The sequence below is a fragment of the Stegostoma tigrinum genome, chromosome 19 (assembly GCF_030684315.1).
Source record: "Stegostoma tigrinum isolate sSteTig4 chromosome 19, sSteTig4.hap1, whole genome shotgun sequence".
Taxonomy (NCBI): domain Eukaryota; kingdom Metazoa; phylum Chordata; class Chondrichthyes; order Orectolobiformes; family Stegostomatidae; genus Stegostoma; species Stegostoma tigrinum.
This window is the reverse complement of record NC_081372.1, coordinates 1,403,836-1,421,618: the sequence shown is the minus strand read 5'-3', so window position 1 is coordinate 1,421,618 and position 17,783 is coordinate 1,403,836. Positions and strand designations below refer to the sequence as shown.

At 47.6% G+C, this 17,783-nt stretch overlaps 1 protein-coding gene across 3 annotated transcripts in view; it reads right to left on the bottom strand.

Moving 5' to 3' along the window:
• The window catches only part of ergic3 (ERGIC and golgi 3), a 37,716-nt gene extending 22,611 nt beyond the window's left edge, over window positions 1-15,105 (bottom strand). For 2 of the 3 annotated variants that reach the window (XM_059652676.1, XM_059652678.1), the window contains exons 1-8: window positions 14,999-15,105; window positions 13,753-13,823; window positions 9,119-9,206; window positions 8,010-8,129; window positions 5,798-5,888; window positions 4,213-4,378; window positions 3,976-4,033; window positions 1,419-1,433 (exon numbers count right to left, since the gene is read on the bottom strand). In XM_059652676.1, the coding sequence (XP_059508659.1) occupies window positions 1,419-1,433; window positions 3,976-4,033; window positions 4,213-4,378; window positions 5,798-5,888; window positions 8,010-8,129; window positions 9,119-9,206; window positions 13,753-13,823; window positions 14,999-15,086 (697 nt within the window). In that variant the 5' untranslated portion in view covers window positions 15,087-15,105. The remainder of the gene's footprint in view (window positions 1-1,418; window positions 1,434-3,975; window positions 4,034-4,212; window positions 4,379-5,797; window positions 5,889-8,009; window positions 8,130-9,118; window positions 9,207-13,752; window positions 13,824-14,998) is intronic. The other variant, XM_059652677.1, reaches the window with a different exon arrangement.
• Between the last annotated feature and the right edge of the window lie 2,678 nt (window positions 15,106-17,783).

Sequence of the window (17,783 nt, the reverse complement as noted above, 5' to 3'; positions counted from 1 at the left end):
AGGTCAAGGAGAGCAGATACATTGGAACACCGTCCCCTGCAAATTCCCCTCCAAACCACTCACCATCCTGAGTTGGAAATATATTACCTTTCTTTCACTGTTGCTGGGTCAAAATCCTGCAATTCCTGAACAGCACTGTGGGCGTACTGGTACCACATGGAGTACAACAGTTCAAGAAGTTAGCTGACCACTACCTTCTCAAGAACAGCTGGGGACAGGCATTAAAAACTGGCCCAATCAGCGACATTCATTATTGGAATGAATGAAAAATATAGATTTGACGTTAATTTAACATCTTACAGAAATACCATTTCCAATGTAACTTGTACCTACCAGTACTGTATCCCAGTATGATTCACAACAGACCTGTAACCACCAGTACTGTAATTGTGTTAAAAGGCCACAAGACCAGAGATATAAGAGCAGAATTAGGCCATTAAGCCCAGCAAGTCTGCTCCACCCTTTGATGGCTGATACATTTCTCAACCCCATTTTCCTGCCTTTTCCCCATAATCCTTGATCCCCTTTCAAATCACGAAACTATCTATCTCTGTCTTAAACACACTTAGTGACTTGGCCAGAACAGTCCTCTGTTGCAATGACAGCCACAGATTCAACACCCACTTCCTGAAGAAATTCTTCATCTCAGTTCTAAAGGGTCATCCCTTCACTTTTGGGTTGTGCCCTTTGGCCAAAGTCTCTCCTACTAGTGGAACCAGTCTTCTCCATGTCCACTTTTTCCAGGCTTCTCTGTATTCTGTACATTTAAATCAGATACCAAGTCATCTGTCTAAACCCCATCTAGTACAGACCTAGAGTCCTTAAACGCTCCTCACATGACAAGCCCTTCATCCTCAGGATCATGGTTGTAAACCACTTCTGGACCCCTTCCAAGGCCAGCACATCTTTCCTTAGATAGTGGCAGACTGGTCTCCACCAGTCTTGTACCTATGCCTTAGTGATAGACTTATCCTCACTAGTATAGCACCACAGGATTATATCATGGCACACTCATCTCCACTTGTACTGTACCCCAGTGTTAGACCACAACATATCTGTTCCCACCAGTACTGTACCCCAGTGTTATACATGAGCAGATGTGTCCCAGAACTACAGTATTACATAAGTAATCTTGTTAGTTTGCAGGACAGAATTGTTGACGTTCATAATGGTGATTTTCAAGTCAGTGACTCAGAGAATTCACGCACTTGTCCATTTGGTTTACTGAAATCCCATTACATTCTACAGAGCCATGCAACATGGTCATAATTAATGCAAAGCATGGCGAGGAACTAGACAGAGCAAATGGGCTTCAGCAGAAGATAGTGTTTAACAGGCATATCAGCAAATCAGGTTTTAAGATGTGGAGAACTATTAAAGGCACATAGAGGGAACAGAATCGAGAATTAGTCACTTACTCTCAACAGCATGGACTGCAAGGAAGAAAAGAAACAATTTTTAAAAGTAGAGAAGCATCATTGGGCATTAAACAGAAAATTCAACGGTATCTCGGAGAATGCAGGTAGATTTGCGCAGGTGTAAAAATACTGGAAAACATTCAGAATCAGACAGAGCTTTTGCTGAGTCCACAATTAGTCTGTATCACAGATAAGATCATCCTTCCCCACAGATCATTCTGCAGTTTTCTGTTTCCAATTCAGTTCCTCATGTGTGAAATCTGAGGAAAATAGTTCTAGTTCTCAGCCTTTAGCTCACCATTTGAAGCTTTACTTGTGGCTGTTGATAGGTTCAATCGCACCCTCACCTGATGCTTGTCCCCAGTTAAACATCTGTTCTTTTTAAATTTGCTTGCTACTCTGCTACCATCTCCACTCCCTAAAGTCTAAGAGAACAGAGTTTTGGAAGCAAGGTGGGTAACTGGCGTGGCCATTTAGCAAGAGATCTGGCTGGACATGTAACACTTTGGTTCTGCTAAAGCTATTCAGTACTTCAGGATTGGTCAAGAATGCAAAGACAATGACTGGCGCCACTTCGCTGTAAGTTGTCTTTGTAAACCTGCCACTCCACTATCCACTATCATACACGCATGGAGATGTACAGCACTAAAACAGACCCTTTAGTCCAACTCGTCCATACCGACCAGATATCTAAATTAACCTCATCCCATTTGCCAGCATTTGGCCCATATCCCTTTGAACCCTTCCTATTCATGTACCCATGCAGATGCCTTTTAAATGTTGAATTGTACCAGACTCCTCCACTTCCTCTGGCAATTCATTCCATATTCACACCACCCTCTGCTTGAAAGTTGCCCCTAATTCTGGGGTCCTTAGTTATAAGGACAGAAAACATTAGTTCAGCTTTTTGTTGGTCCCTCCCTTCCAATAACCCACAGGAACAGATGTTAACCAAAACTGCCCTGTCTTAGCCCTGAAACTCTCCCCTCCTACTGCCCATGTTAATCAATATTGTCAACAGTTCTCTTTGCTCAAATACTATCCCTTTCTTAAATATTATGCCATCACCACCTGTCTCTTCAAACATCCATCAATGACCTTCTGTTCTCGCAAATTACCAGCCCATCATCAGCTTCCCCTTCATCTCCGGTCTTTCACTGTATTGTCATCTCATTAATCCAAATCCATTTTTCCCTGACCTCGCCTGATTCTGTCCTTGCCACAGTATCAAACGGCTCTGTTGGAATCCTACACGACTATATAAATTACCCTTTCTCATCCTGTCTGCAACATATGAATGTGTTCAGACCAACCCTCAGCTGGTGGGACTGTTCTCAGCTGCCCCTTATTTTCTATTCAGTCACAGCCAGAAAATGTCTTGCTATGGTTTCCCTCAGTAACTGCTGATATCCTTCAAGACAAATCCTTTGGCCCCTGTCATTCCTCATTGACATATGCCTGGCAGCTATATGAAACATAGAAAATAGCAGGAGTGGGCCATTCAGCCCAGCAATTCTATCTTATCATGGGCTGACCTTTCGTTCCCTGTTCCTGCTTTCACCCCATACCCTTTGATTCCTTTAGTCCTAAGAATTACATCTAACTCCTCTTGATAACATTCAATATTTTGGCCTCAACCGTATTCCATGGGTTTCCCACTCTCTGGGTAAAGACATTTCTCCTCATCTCCTCCAAAAGCACACCAGATTCCAATGTACGCTGACATCAGCCAGCTGTAGCTCAGCATGACTTCTCTTGACCCCTTCTCCATCTCATTTCTCATTCTCATGACGTGCAATACCAGGTCAGACATTTCCAAATTAAGTGTTGAGAAAGTCATTGTCTTCAGTGTCCAGCACAAAGTCTGTTCAATAGATGCTGATTCTCCCCTCAATCTGGTACTGAGAGGCTGAACTAGACAATGCAATCTATCTGACCATGAGCACAGATTCCAAATCCACACAATCCACTATCAAGGTTCAATTTTTGTAAAATGTTCATCCCTAACCCCAGCTAAGTTCACCTTGTAATATCCTCATTTGTGCTCATATGCTAGCCCTTAGAGTCCTGTTGTCCCATTCCCCGAGCTCATTGACCTACACAAGCTCACAAACTAATGACGACACAATTTGATAAAACTCAGCTTTGTGTTCAAATACATTCACAGTACAGCCCCTTTTATCTCTCATTTCTCTTCTGAACTGACAACACTCAACGTTCCTTCAAGCCCAGCCTCTGGTGTATTAGCAATTTTAATTGCTATACATTGATCAACATGCTTACCAGCCTAAGGCTCTGAAATTCTCTTGCTAATCCTTGATTTGGGTTGTTTTGAATTCATCCTCCTTTGGCTCATGTGCTTCAGGTGTTGCAATGCTGTAAAGCTCCTTGGGATACTTTCTTGAGGCAGTCAATAGCTGTAATTTGTTGCCCTTCCTTGAATAATTGTTTCAAACCCCCCTTCCAAACTTTACCCCAGCCCCCAGCCCTTTACAAACATACCCACTCACATTTTTGACCCAAAATCCCTTTGGGAGGATTCAATACTCTCTCTTACCATGGACATGTGACTGCTGAAAACTTTTTCCAGGAGCAAAATGGAAATTCCCCGCCACCTAACAAGAAATGAAAAGATAGGAATCAGTTTAAAAACATGCAATGGGCATCTAACGACAGACCCCTCCCATTGCCAATAACCAACAGCTAACCACAGACACCACAAAAATTGTCACCGATAACCAATGTCTTACCACAACCACTATCCCTGGAATCCAACATTCAACCGCAGACTCACTTTATTGACCTCCAGGAATCCATACACCTGGCAGCCCTCATTCTTCTGTTCCTGCAGCTTCTGAGTGAATCCTTCCCTCATGCATTGCTCAATGGTGTCTACATTCTTAAATGCCCAGCCTTTCCGTCTGTAGGCCTCACGTACATCAGCACACGTGTTGCAGCATCTATATGGACCAATCAGCATGCGTTACTCTAGGTATCTGTTGCACAGGGAAGTAATGACACAAGAGTTCTCAATAGCCAGAGTTTGCAAATCAGCAGTTCCAGGTGGAGGGGGATATCTCTCTCCAATTCCCCTGGGGCACATTCCAGAACATCATTTGGGCAGATCACTGCATCTGTCTTCATGAAGGATACGGCTTGTCACTGAGTGACAAGCAGATGTTTTATATATATGTAGACTTTCAGAACAGGTTTAAATAAAGTAATACATACAGATTTACTCAGACTAAAGCAAACAGGACCAAATGGATGATGGCGACTTGGAACAGGATTGGCTAAGGGAATAGACAGTTTGGTGAACAAATATTGTTCTGACTTGGGGAGGGGTACAGGAGTCCAGAAGTCAATATTCGGATGCTTTTTTGTTATATTAAACATCACTTGGACTTGGGAACAGGGAGCACAACTTCAAAGTCAGTGGACAATGCAAAGCATGGACTGCATTGGCTCATAAAAGTAGCTCACCACCACATTCTCCAGGACATTTAGGGATGGCCAAAGAACTAACAATGGCCAATGACAGCAGTGTGTGCTAATATGTGTGACATATTAGACTTGTTAGCAAAACGAAACAACAGTGCTATCACAAATAAACACTTGGTCAAGAGACAGAAAGTGGAGTGTGAAGTTGAGAGCTGTTTTTCAGATTCCAGGGTTAGAGTAAAAACCTGCTTCATAGACTGGGGGAAAGTGGTATCCCTCAACCTCAATGTTGGGACAATTGTTCTTCTTAATATACATTAAAAGTTGGTCTTCAGTATTCAGGCTACAAGATTTATCAAAACAGTCCCAATGAGTTACACTGACAGACTAAACGCTTTGGGACTATTTTCCTGACAGCAAAGGAGATTCATGGAGATTTCATAAAGGTGTTCAAAATTCTGAGGGGTTTTGATAAGAAGACAGACATTGATTTTACTGATTGGAGGGTCAGTAACCAAAGAACAGGGATAAGTAATTGGCAAAATAGAAGGAAAACAATCTTAAAATCACCACCTCAGAATGTGGTAGAGAGAGATTCAAGAACTTCCAAAAGGGGAATTGGACACAGAAGCCGATGCACAGTGAAGGAGAAAGATCAGTGAAGTGGGTCTAACTGGGGAGTGACAGAACAGTGACAGGTGCAGTTGGCGGGTATCAACTGAAGGAAACATAGCAAAGCACTATCACATTGTCTGATACCGGGGAGTGCAGGATGGTAATTGAGGGGGGCTGGTTAACATGGTAATGTTCCTTCCCAACCTGGGTGTGCTGTAACTCCCCTTGACCCCAGGGTCTGGAGCTGTGATCCTTTTGGGTTTCAGCTCAAAGAAGGCTTCCTTTCATTCAAACTATGCCGAGAACTGATCAGTGCCACTCACTTCATGTCCTCAGATTCTGCCCCATAACAGCTCTCACATCGGTCTGGGTCCAGCTTTGTGGAATTGAACACCTCCTCCTGTTTTCCCAACTCTGAAACAGATAGAGACAACACAAGGAATATGGGCTCAGCAAGGGAGAAGGGGGAAAACAAAACACAAAACGTGGGTCTGGAGACAGCGGACACAGAATACAGACCCAGATCTAGAGAGGCACAGCACATAAAGTACATATTGGGAGAGAGAAATAACATATGGAACAGGGGGAAAGAGAGCAAAAAGCAACAATATGGAATGCAGAGACAGAGAGAAACGGGAGGAAGACACATTGAAAGACAGCAGCTGAACCTACATAAAGCTGTTAGGCCAATTAGTGCTGCATCCAGGTCTGGTCACTGCACTTTACAAAGAACGGAAGATCCCCAAGAGTACTTGAGAGATTTACCAGAATGGTTCCAGGCAAGTAGGATTTTAGCGATAGGGTTCTAAGGAGAAGTTGGGGCGGTTCTCCTTGGAGCAAAGAAGATTAAAGAGAGATTTAACTGAAGTGTATGAGATTATGATGGATTAGTTAGACAAAGAAAAGTTGCTCCACCAGTTGGTGGTATAAGGACCAGGAAATATAGATTTAAGGTTTTTGGTCAAGTGATGCTGGGCAGGGATGTGACGAACAGCATTTTTACACAGCGACTGGTAATGACCTGGAACACTGCCTGGGAGCTGAAACCTTCAATGATTTCAAAGGGAAAATGGATAGGCACTTCAGAGAAATTAATGTGCTGAGACTATGGGACGGAGTCCAGAGGGATTGTGGCTGACTGGATTGTTTTGGGGAGCCAGCATCGATTCAATGGGCCAAATTATTCTACAAGAGAGATGGCACATGGAACAGACTCAAAGAGAATCAAAAATAGAAGCAGCAATTGACCATTGGGTTACTCTGCCATTCAATAAGATCTTCCACCTGAGTTACGCTATTTGGTCCTGTCTGTCTGTGACTTGCTTCCTTTTTATCCAATATCAATCTCCAACTTGAATATACGAATGAAGAAATACATGAGGCATGGACCAAGGTAGAAGAAACACTTGGGGGAGACAACAGAATGAAACAAAGATGTGCCACCACTCAACAATGTAAAATTACCTACCAGACTACCATTATTAACCATCACAGGAAATTAATCAGGAATTTACGGATTACAGCCAGAACTCAATTGAAACAAATGTGAAAGAAGTGCAGCATGACCCTTAATTCCAAAGGATCAGAGAGTAGTTCCAAAGTTATCCTGAGGCAGACAGAGCATAACATTCTGGTTTTGATTCATGTTTAGTTACTTGGCCAGAGTCAGGGCAATACTGGATTGATTTTAAATTAGACCCAGTCCCAGAATGGTCAATACCTCCAGGGAGTGTGTATGAGCACAGACTGAAGATAGGACTGGATCAAATGCTACCCTTAAACCTCGATGAATAGCTGATGAATTACATACTGGCTTCATAAATGCTGAGCAATCATTTGGAAGAAAATCTGAGACATTAGGTTCTCATAATGGCACATTGATGTAGTAGGGGAGGCTACAGCCTAGTGGTATTATCACTGGACTGCTAATCCAGAGACCCAGATAATGTTCTGGGGACTCAGGTTCGAATCCTGCCACAGTAGATGGTGGTATTTGAATTCAAAAATTAATTCAATCTGGATTTAAGAGTCTAATGATGACCATGAATCTATTGTCGGTTGTCGGGAAAACCCATCTAATTCACTAATGTCCTTTAGGAAAGGAAACTACCATCCCTACCTGGTCCGGCTTACATGTGACTCCAGACCCACAGCAATCTGGCTGACTCTTAACTGCCCTCTGGGCAATTAGGGATTGGCAATAAATGCTGCTTAGCCAGTGACACCCTCACCCCGTGAATGAATAAAAAAAATACAAAGCGTTGTGGATCATTGGCTCTCATGGAATCACCGAGCGATATGGGAAATGGATAGAAATAGAGTTACAGAAACAGTTAGAAATATAGATATACAGTTCTCTTTTCAACACCTAGCTTATTTTAGAACCCCAAACATGTCACGTCAACATTTACACAGATCCTTAGCAGAGATTAATGTTCCCATTGCATCCATCTGAACAGTTATATTGTAACTCCACGTTAAAAAACTATGTGCACAGGTCGCAGTCATCTCTGCTCCCCGTCAGTCCTTGCTTACCGTGCTTCTCCACCTCTGGACTGACTACATTGCCAACCAGGTCCAGTCTCTTTTTGAACAGATTGTGCTCCACATCGAGCTGCTGCTCCCCAGCCACATCCATCGCATCGATGCTTAGATCTGTCAGTGGACATGGAGCATCACCATTAACACTGAAACATAACACACACATCAAGGCACATACGTCCTGAAGGGACAGCTCTTACCATTTTGACATTTTTTTTAATGCAATGCCACCTTGGAATCTGTTTTTGGTCACGGGGCAGTGGAGGGGGAAGAGGTATGAAAGACTCAGTTCAGGGTGCTCAGTGTTGTCCTACCCTTCTTGGCTCACTGCAGTCAGTGACAGATGACAGATTACCTCTGGAGTTGGTTGTGGCTCAATACAACCTGCCACCATCACATATCAGAAAGCAAGCTCAGAGAACAACTTGCTTTACATAATGCTTCTATAAAGATCCCAGGGTAAATGTACCAGCAACCAGAAAGTGAGCCAGTGGGAAGGAGAGGGAGTGATGATAACAAAAGCCTGCAGACATAAAGGAGATTTGAAAAGAAACACAAAGCTGATGAAAGCACAGGAACACACATTAAGGATTTTCGGGCGGCACGGTGGCTCCAAGGTTAGCACTGCTGCCTCACAGCGTCAAGGATTCAGATTCAATTCCACCCTCGGGTAACTGCCTGTGTGGAGTTTGCACATTCTCCCCGTGTCTGCGTGGGTTTCCACTGGGTGGTCTGCTTTCCTCTCACAGTCCAACGATGTGCAAGTTAGGGTGGATACGCCATGTTAAATTGGCCATAGTGTTCAGGGATGTGCAGGCTATGTGGGTTAGCTATGGGAAATGGGGTGTGTCTGGGAGGGATGTTATTTGCAGGGTATGTGTGGACTCGTTGGGCCAAATGGCCTGCTTTTAAACTGTAGGGAAGTTATGATTCTATAAGAATGGGACCAATTCACAAGGGAAAGGTATGAAAACGAAGAGATCACAGTGGCGACAGAGGGGTGGAAGAGTTGGTCTTTATTTCAAAAGAAATGGCGAAGAAAAGCAGTGAAAGAAAAGACAAGGAGATGGAAAGTATATTTTAGAACTTGCATTAGTACTTACAAGCGCAGGGCATGTGTGGGAAAATGGTGTCAATATTGATTTTTAGCTTTTCACCTCGCGATGTATCGACGTAGAGCTCTGGATGAATCTGGAGAAGGAAGGAAAATATTAGCAACATCATCACGGAGAGAGAGGGTGAGGGGTATAATCACAGGACAGTTTAAATCACCTATTAACAAGATTACTTGTATTTGATTTCCACGCAATTAAAGGTGATACCTGCGTACATTAAATACCAGGGAACATAGAACATTACAGCGTCGTACAGGCCCTTCGGCCCTCGATGTTGCGCCAACCTGTGAATCCAACCTGAAGCCCATCTAACCGACACTATTCCGTTATCATCCACATGTTTATCCACTGACCATTTAAATGCCCTTAAAGTTGGCGAGTCTCCTACTGTTGCAGGCAGGGCATTCCACGCCCTTACTACTCTCTGAGTAAAGAACCTACCTCTGACATCTGTCCTGTATCTATCATCCTTCAATTTAAAGCTACACCCCCTCGTGATAGCCATCACCATCCGAGGAAAAAGGCTCTCACTGTCCACCCTATCTAATCCTCAGATCATCTTGTATGTCTCGATTAAGTCGCCTCAACCTGCTTCTCTCTAAAAAAAACAGCCTCAGGCTTTCGTCATTAGACCTTACCTCCAGAGCAGGCAACATAGAACATAGTACAATACAGCGCAGAGCAGGCCCTTCGGTCCTCGATGTTGTGCTGACCTGTGAACTAATCTAAGCCCCTCCCCCTACACTATCCCATCATTATCCAGATGCTTATCCAAGGACTGTTGAAATCTGGTAAATTAAATCAACATCCTGGTAACTCTCCTCTGCACCCTTTTCAATGCTTCCACATCCTTCCTATAATGCGGCGACCAGAAGTGTATGCAATACTCCAAGTGCGGCTGCACCAGACTCTCGTACAGCTGCAACATGACCTCATGGCTCCAAAATTCAATCCCTTTACCAATAAAATCTAACATACCGTATGCCTTCTTAACAACCCTATCAACCTGGGTGGCAACTTTCAGGGATCTCTGCACATGGACACCAAGATAAGACCATAAGACGTCAGAGTGGGAGTAAGGCCATTCGGGCCATCAGGTCCACTCCACCATTTAATCATGGCTGATGGGCATTTCAACTCCACTTCCCCGCACTGTAACCCTTAATTCTCCGAGAAATCAAGAATTTATCAATCTCTGCCTTGAAGACATCCAACGTCCCGGCCTCCACTGCACTCCGTGGCAATGAATTCCACAGGCCCACCACTCTCTGGCTGAAGAAATGTCTCATTTCCATTCTAAATTTACCCCCTCTAATTCTAAGGCTGTGCCCATGGGTCCTAGTCTTCCCAGCGTCCAATCTTTCTAAGCCATGCATTATCTTGTAAGTTTCTATTAGATCTCCCCTCAAACTTCTAAACTCTAATGAATACAATCCCAGGATCCTTAGCTGTTCATCGTATGTTAGGCCTACCACTCCAGGGATCATCCGTGAGAATCTCTGCTGGACATGCTCCAGCGCCAGTACGTCCTTCCTGAGGTGTGGGGCCCAAAATTGGACACAGTATTCCAAATGGGGCCTAACTAGAGCTTTATAAAGCCTCAGAAGTACATCGTTGCTTTTATATTCCAACCCTCTTGAGATAAACAACAACATTACATTCACTTTCTTAATCATGGACTCTACATGCAAGTTAACCTTTAGAGAATCCTGGATCAACACTCCCAGATCCCTTTGTACTTCTGCTTTGCGAATTTTCTCACCATTTAGAAAATAGTCCATGCCTGTATTCTTTTTTCCAAGTGCAAAACCTCACATTTACTCACATTGAATTTCATCAGCCATTACCTGGACCACTCTCCTAAACTGTATAAATCTTTCTGCAGCTTCCCCACCTCCTCAGTACAACCTGCCTGTCCACCTATCTTTGTATCATCGGCAAACTTCGCCAGAATGCCCCCAGTCCCTTCATCCAGATCATTAATATATAAAGTGAACAGCTGCGGCCCCAAGAGATCTCTCTGCCCGTCCACACTACCAAGAATCTTACCGTTAGTCCAGCACTCTGTATTCCTGTTACTCCTTCTAAAGTGAATCACCTCACACTTTTCCGCTTTAAACTCCATTTGCGACATCTGAGCCCATCTCTGCAGCTCATCTATGTCCCTCTGTAATCTGCAACATCCTTCCACACTATCCACAACTCCACCGACTTTAGTGTCATCTGCAAATTTACTAACCCATCCTTCTACGCCCTCATCCAGGCCACTTATAACAATAGCAGTGGCCCCAAAACAGATCCTTTCAGTACACCACTAGTAACTGAACTTCAAGATAAAAATTTCCCATCAACCATCCTCTATCTTACAGCTAGCTAATTTCTGATCCAAACCACTAAATCACCCTCAATCCCATGCCTCCGTATTTTCTGCACTAGCCTACCATGGGGAACCTTATCAAATGCTTTACTAAAACCCATATACACCGCATCAACTGGTTTACCCTCATCTACCTGTTTGGTCACCTTCTCAATAAGGTTTGTGAGGCACGACCTACCCTTCACAAAACTGTGTTGACTATTTCTAATCAAACTATTCCTTTCTAGATGATTATAAATCTTATAATCATCTAAGTCTTATAATCCTTTCCAACACTTTACCCACAACTGGTCTGTAATTACCAGGATTGTCCCTCCTCCCCTTCTTGAACAAGGGGACAACAATTGCTATCCTCCAGTCTTCTGTCAATATTCCTGTCAACAATGATGACAAAGATCAAAGCCAAAGGCTCTGCAATCTCCTCCCGAGCTTCCCTAGACACCAGGTTATAGTCCAACAGCTTTATCTGAAGACACAACATTCGGAGTCTTGCTCCTTCTTCAGGTGTCAGTGAGACAGGCAGCATCAGACACAGAATTTATAACCAAAGGTCAAAGGGTCATAGAACTCAGGCGAATGTCTTGAATAAACCTAAGGTGCTGTTAAATCTTTAACCAGTTAGAAAGGATTAATATGCAAATTCCAGAATTTCTTTCAATCACTGCCCTGAGATAACTAAAGGTTCTATCAGCATACCAGAGGTAATACTCCAGGTAAGACAATGCACTTTAGGTGGGAAGACCTTTTCAGAATCTGGTTGTCTATAAACTTGGAATCAAACTGGTTTTATTTCCAAAGTAGGAATTTATAAAATGCCACATGGCCTGTCTACAAATTGTGCGCTTTTTGAACAAAATAGAATGTATCTGCAATGACAAACCTGCAAATGCAAATTCACGCTACACGTGTGTGTGGGAGAGAGAGAGAGAGCGAGAGAGAGAGAGCGAGAGAGAGAGAGAGCGAGAGAGAGAGAGAGCGAGAGAGAGAGAGAGAGAGAGAGAGAGGTGTGGTGGGGTCACCTATAGCGCGACATGAACCCAAGATCCTGGTTCAGGCCATCCTCATGGGTACGGAGCTTGGTTATCAGCCTCTGCTCGGCAACTCTGCATTGTTGTGTATCGAAGTCCACCTTGGAGGATGTTTATCCGAGGCCGAATGTCATTGACCACATCCACCCGGGAAGGAACATCCCAGTCTGGCAATTGTTGCGCAATGTCCATTCATCTGTTGTCATAGTGTCTGCATTTTTCGCCAAAATACCACGCCTTGGAGCATCCTTGCCTGAAGCGTATGAGATAGATAATGTTGGCCGAGTCACATGAATATCCGCCACACACCTGGTGGGTGGTGTTCCCACGTGTGATGGTAGTGTCCATGTTAACGATCTGACATGTCTTGCAGAGGTTGCCACAGAGGGTTGTGTGGTGTTGTGGCCAACGTAGTCCTGAAGGCTTGGTAGTTTTCTGTGAACAGTGGTCTGTTTAGGGGGTTGGTGGCTGTTTGAAGGCAACAAGTTGCAGCACACGGGAGATCCTGGCAAGGTGCTCATTGTCAACAATGATGTTTTGAAGGCTGTGAAGAATATGGTGTAGTTTCTCTGCTCCCGTCAAGGATAGGCACGTCACTCTACCGCAAGTCTATGCATAACCTCACAATGCTGCACTTCTCTAGCTTTCATCCTAAGCATATTAAAAGAGTAATCCCCTATGGACAAGCGCTATGCGTGCACAGAATCCATTCAGATGAGGAGGATGGCACTGACATCTGAAGCTTGCCCTCTTAGGAGCAGGATACAATGTTCAGCACATCAATTGCCAGTTCTGACGGGCCACAGTGAAAAACCGTAATGACCTACCTCAGAAGACAGGCATGGGATACGGCCGACAGGGTACCCTTCGTCGTCCAGCTATAATCAAATTCAACTACGGTAAGGATTGATCTTACACCTTCAACGGTGTGTAAACGTTTCTTGAACTCTCCAACACAGTACAAAAGGGGCCACTACACAGCATCTCGCACAACTGGGAAAAAAGTTACCAGCAACTGAATGTGATCCGCACATAAGGCTCCACAATTAAAAGAATGATCTTGGCTCTATTCGATACTCAGTGCAAATTATTCAATCCATATTCTTACGGTTAAATAATTTCCAAAAGTAATACTTAGGAAACAAGTAACTAACAGTGATAACATCAGACAGAGGTAGAGGGCCAGATGAGGGTAGACGTTTACAGGTGACACTCACCTCCTTTGTGAGATAATACTGGAGTTCAGAGAAAAACAGAAGCAACATGATAAGACTGCTGACCAACGTCACTGTGGGACAAGAGAAAGAGAGGGTCAAGACACTGCAGCTACAGACAACCCAATGACCATCAAGGCCAGAGCTCTAACATATCGCTTCCTCTCCCTCACCCATCCCGTTCACACTCTCCTTCCTTCCTTCCGTGGCCCACCCCCCACGTCCCCTCTACCCCCCTGCACCACCCCCCCCGTCCCCCCTGCACCACCCCCCCCGTCCCCCCTGCACCACCCCCCCCGCCCCCCTTACACCACCCCCCCGCCCCCCTTACACCACCCCCCCCCGCCCCCCTTACACCACCCCCCCCCGCCCCCCTTACACCACCCCCCCCCGCCCCCCTTACACCACCCCCCCGCCCCCCTTACACCACCCCCCCGCCCCCCTTACACCACCCCCCCGTCCCCCCCTGCACCACCCCCCCCGTCCCCCCTACACCACCCCCCCCGTCCCCCCTACACCACCCCCCCCGTCCCCCCTACACCACCCCCCCCGTCCCCCCTACACCACCTCCCCGTCCCCTCTACCCCACCTCCCCGTCCCCTCTACCCCACCCCCCCCGCCCCCCCTACACCACCTCCCCGTCCCCTCTACCCCCCTGCACCACCCCCCCCGTCGCCCCTACACCACCCCCCCGTCCCCCCCCCCGCCCCCCCTACACCACCCCCCCGTCCCCCCCCCCGCCCCCCCTACACCACCCCCCCGTCCCCCCCGCCCCACCCCCCCCGCCCCCCCTACACCACCCCCCCGTCCCCCCCGCCCCCCCTACACCACCCCCCCGTCCCCCCCCGCCCCCCCTACACCACCCCCCCCACACCACCTCCCCGTCCCCTCTACCCCCCTGCACCACCCCCCCCGCCCCCCCTACACCACCCCCCCGTCCCCCCCGCCCCACCCCCCCCGCCCCCCCTACACCACCCCCCCGTCCCCCCCGCCCCACCCCCCCCGCCCCCCCTACACCACCCCCCCGTCCCCCCCGCCCCCCCTACACCACCCCCCCGTCCCCCCCCGCCCCCCCTACACCACCCCCCCCACACCACCTCCCCGTCCCCTCTACCCCCCTGCACCACCCCCCCCGTCCCCCCTACACCACCCCCCCCGTCCCCCCTACACCACCCCCCCCGTCCCCTCTTTCCCCCTGCACCACCCCCCCCGTCCCCTCTTTCCCCCTACACCCCCCCGATCCCCTCACCCAGGGCCCCTCCACAGGTTTTCACTCGGAAATCCTCCAGGGTTTTGGGATAAGCATCGAACCGTCGCAACCTCCGCAGCGCCTCCATCCCGACCCCGGAAAGACAACCTTGCACTTCCGGCGAAACCGGCCCGGCTCCTATTGGCTGTGACACTACGAAGGGATCCCCGGGAAGGGAGGAGGGGCTGGAGCGGACTGGTCGGCAGGGTCAGGGGTCACCATTGCCCCGTGGAGATGGGGGTATCTGTGCTGAGGGGGTATTTACAGTAACAGGGTGTGGGGGTATCTGTGCTGAGGGGTATTTACAGTAACAGGGTGGGGGGTATCTGTGCTGAGGGGTATTTACAGTAACAGGGTGGGGGGTATCTGTGCTGAGGGGTATTTACAGTAACAGGGTGGGGGGTATCTGTGCTGAGGGGGTATTTACAGTAACAGGGTGTGGGGGTATCTGTGCTGAGGGGTATTTACAGTAACAGGGTGGGGGGTATCTGTGCTGAGGGGTATTTACAGTAACAGGGTGGGGGGTATCTGTGCTGAGGGGGTATTTACAGTAACAGGGTGGGGGGTATCTGTGCTGAGGGGTATTTACAGTAACAGGGTGGGGGGTATCTGTGCTGAGGGGTATTTACAGTAACAGGGTGGGGGGTATCTGTGCTGAGGGGGTATTTACAGTAACAGGGTGTGGGGGTATCTGTGCTGAGGGGTATTTACAGTAACAGGGTGGGGGGTATCTGTGCTGAGGGGTATTTACAGTAACAGGGTGGGGGGTATCTGTGCTGAGGGGGTATTTACAGTAACAGGGTGGGGGGTATCTGTGCTGAGGGGGTATTTACAGTAACAGGGTGTGGGGGTATCTGTGCTGAGGGGTATTTACAGTAACAGGGTGGGGGGTATCTGTGCTGAGGGGGTATTTACAGTAACAGGGTGGGGGGTATCTGTGCTGAGGGGGTATTTACAGTAACAGGGTGTGGGGGTATCTGTGCTGAGGGGTATTTACAGTAACAGGGTGGGGGGTATCTGTGCTGAGGGGGTATTTACAGTAACAGGGTGTGGGGGTATCTGTGCTGAGGGGTATTTACAGTAACAGGGTGGGGGGTATCTGTGCTGAGGGGGTATTTACAGTAACAGGGTGTGGGGGTATCTGTGCTGAGGGGTATTTACAGTAACAGGGTGGGGGGTATCTGTGCTGAGGGGTATTTACAGTAACAGGGTGTGGGGGTATCTGTGCTGAGGGGTATTTACAGTAACAGGGTGGGGGGTATCTGTGCTGAGGGGGTATTTACAGTAACAGGGTGTGGGGGTATCTGTGCTGAGGGGTATTTACAGTAACAGGGTGGGGGGTATCTGTGCTGAGGGGTATTTACAGTAACAGGGTGGGGGGTATCTGTGCTGAGGGGTATTTACAGTAACAGGGTGGGGGTATTTACAGTAACAGAGTGGGGGTATTTACAGTAACAGGGTGGGGGGTATCTGTGCTGAGGGGTATTTACAGTAACAGGGTGGGGGTATCTGTGCCGAGGGGTATTTACAGTAACAGGGTGGGGGTATCTGTGCCGAGGGGTATTTACAGTAACAGGGTGGGGGTATCTGTGCTGAGGGGTATTTACAGTAACAGGGTGGGGGTATCTGTGCTGAGGGGTATTTACAGTAACAGGGTGGGGGGTATCTGCTGAGGGGTATTTACAGTAACAGGGTGGGGGGTATCTGTGCTGAGAGGTATTTACAGTAACAGGGTGGGGGGTATCTGTGCTGAGGGGTATTTACAGTAACAGGGTGGGGGTATCTGTGCTGAGGGGGGCATTTACAGTAACAGGGTGGGGGTATCTGTGCTGAGGGGGGCATTTGCAGTAACAGTGTGGGATCAGGGATGGGCGTCTGTGCTGAGGTGCACCGAGGGGGGTTATTTACAGGAACACAGTGGATGCAGGTGGAGCTCTGGGTTTCAGAAACAGCGTATCTTCCGCACAGTGCCTGAGTCAGGGCAATTCCCGTAACCTGACTGACTGCTGTTAGAACGCAGCATAATACAGCACAGGAACAGGCCCTTCCGCCCACCATAATAATAAAATGTGAGGCTGGATGAACACAGCAGGCCAAGCAACATCTCAGGAGCACAAAAGCTGACGTTTCGGGCCTAGACCCTTCATCAGAGAGGGGGATGGGGGGAGGGAACTGGAATAAATAGGGAGAGAGGGGGAGGCGGACCGAAGATGGAGAGTAAAGAAGATAGGTGGAGAAGGTGTGGGTGGGGAGGTAGGGAGGGGATAGGTCAGTCCAGGGAAGACGGACAGGTCAAGGAGGTGGGATGAGGTTAGTAGGTAGCTGGGGGTGCGGCTTGGGGTGGGAGGAAGGGATGGGTGAGAGGAAGAACCGGTTAGGGAGGCAGAGACAGGTTGGACTGGTTTTGGGATGCAGTGGGTGGGGGGGGAAGAGCTGGGCTGGTTGTGTGGTGCAGTGGGGGGAGGGGATGAACTGGGCTGGTTTAGGGATGCAGTGGGGGAAGGGGAGATTTTGAAACTGGTGAAGTCCACATTGATACCATATGGCTGCAGGGTTCCCAGGCGGAATATGAGTTGCTGTTCCTGCAACCTTCGGGTGGCATCATTGTGGCAGTGCAGGAGGCCCATGATGGACATGTCATCAAGAGAATGGGAGGGGGAGTGGAAATGGTTTGCGACTGGGAGGTGCAGTTGTTTGTTGCGAACTGAGCGGAGGTGTTCTGCAAAGCGGTCCCCAAGCCTCCGCTTGGTTTCCCCAATGTAGAGAAAGCTGCACCGGGTACAGT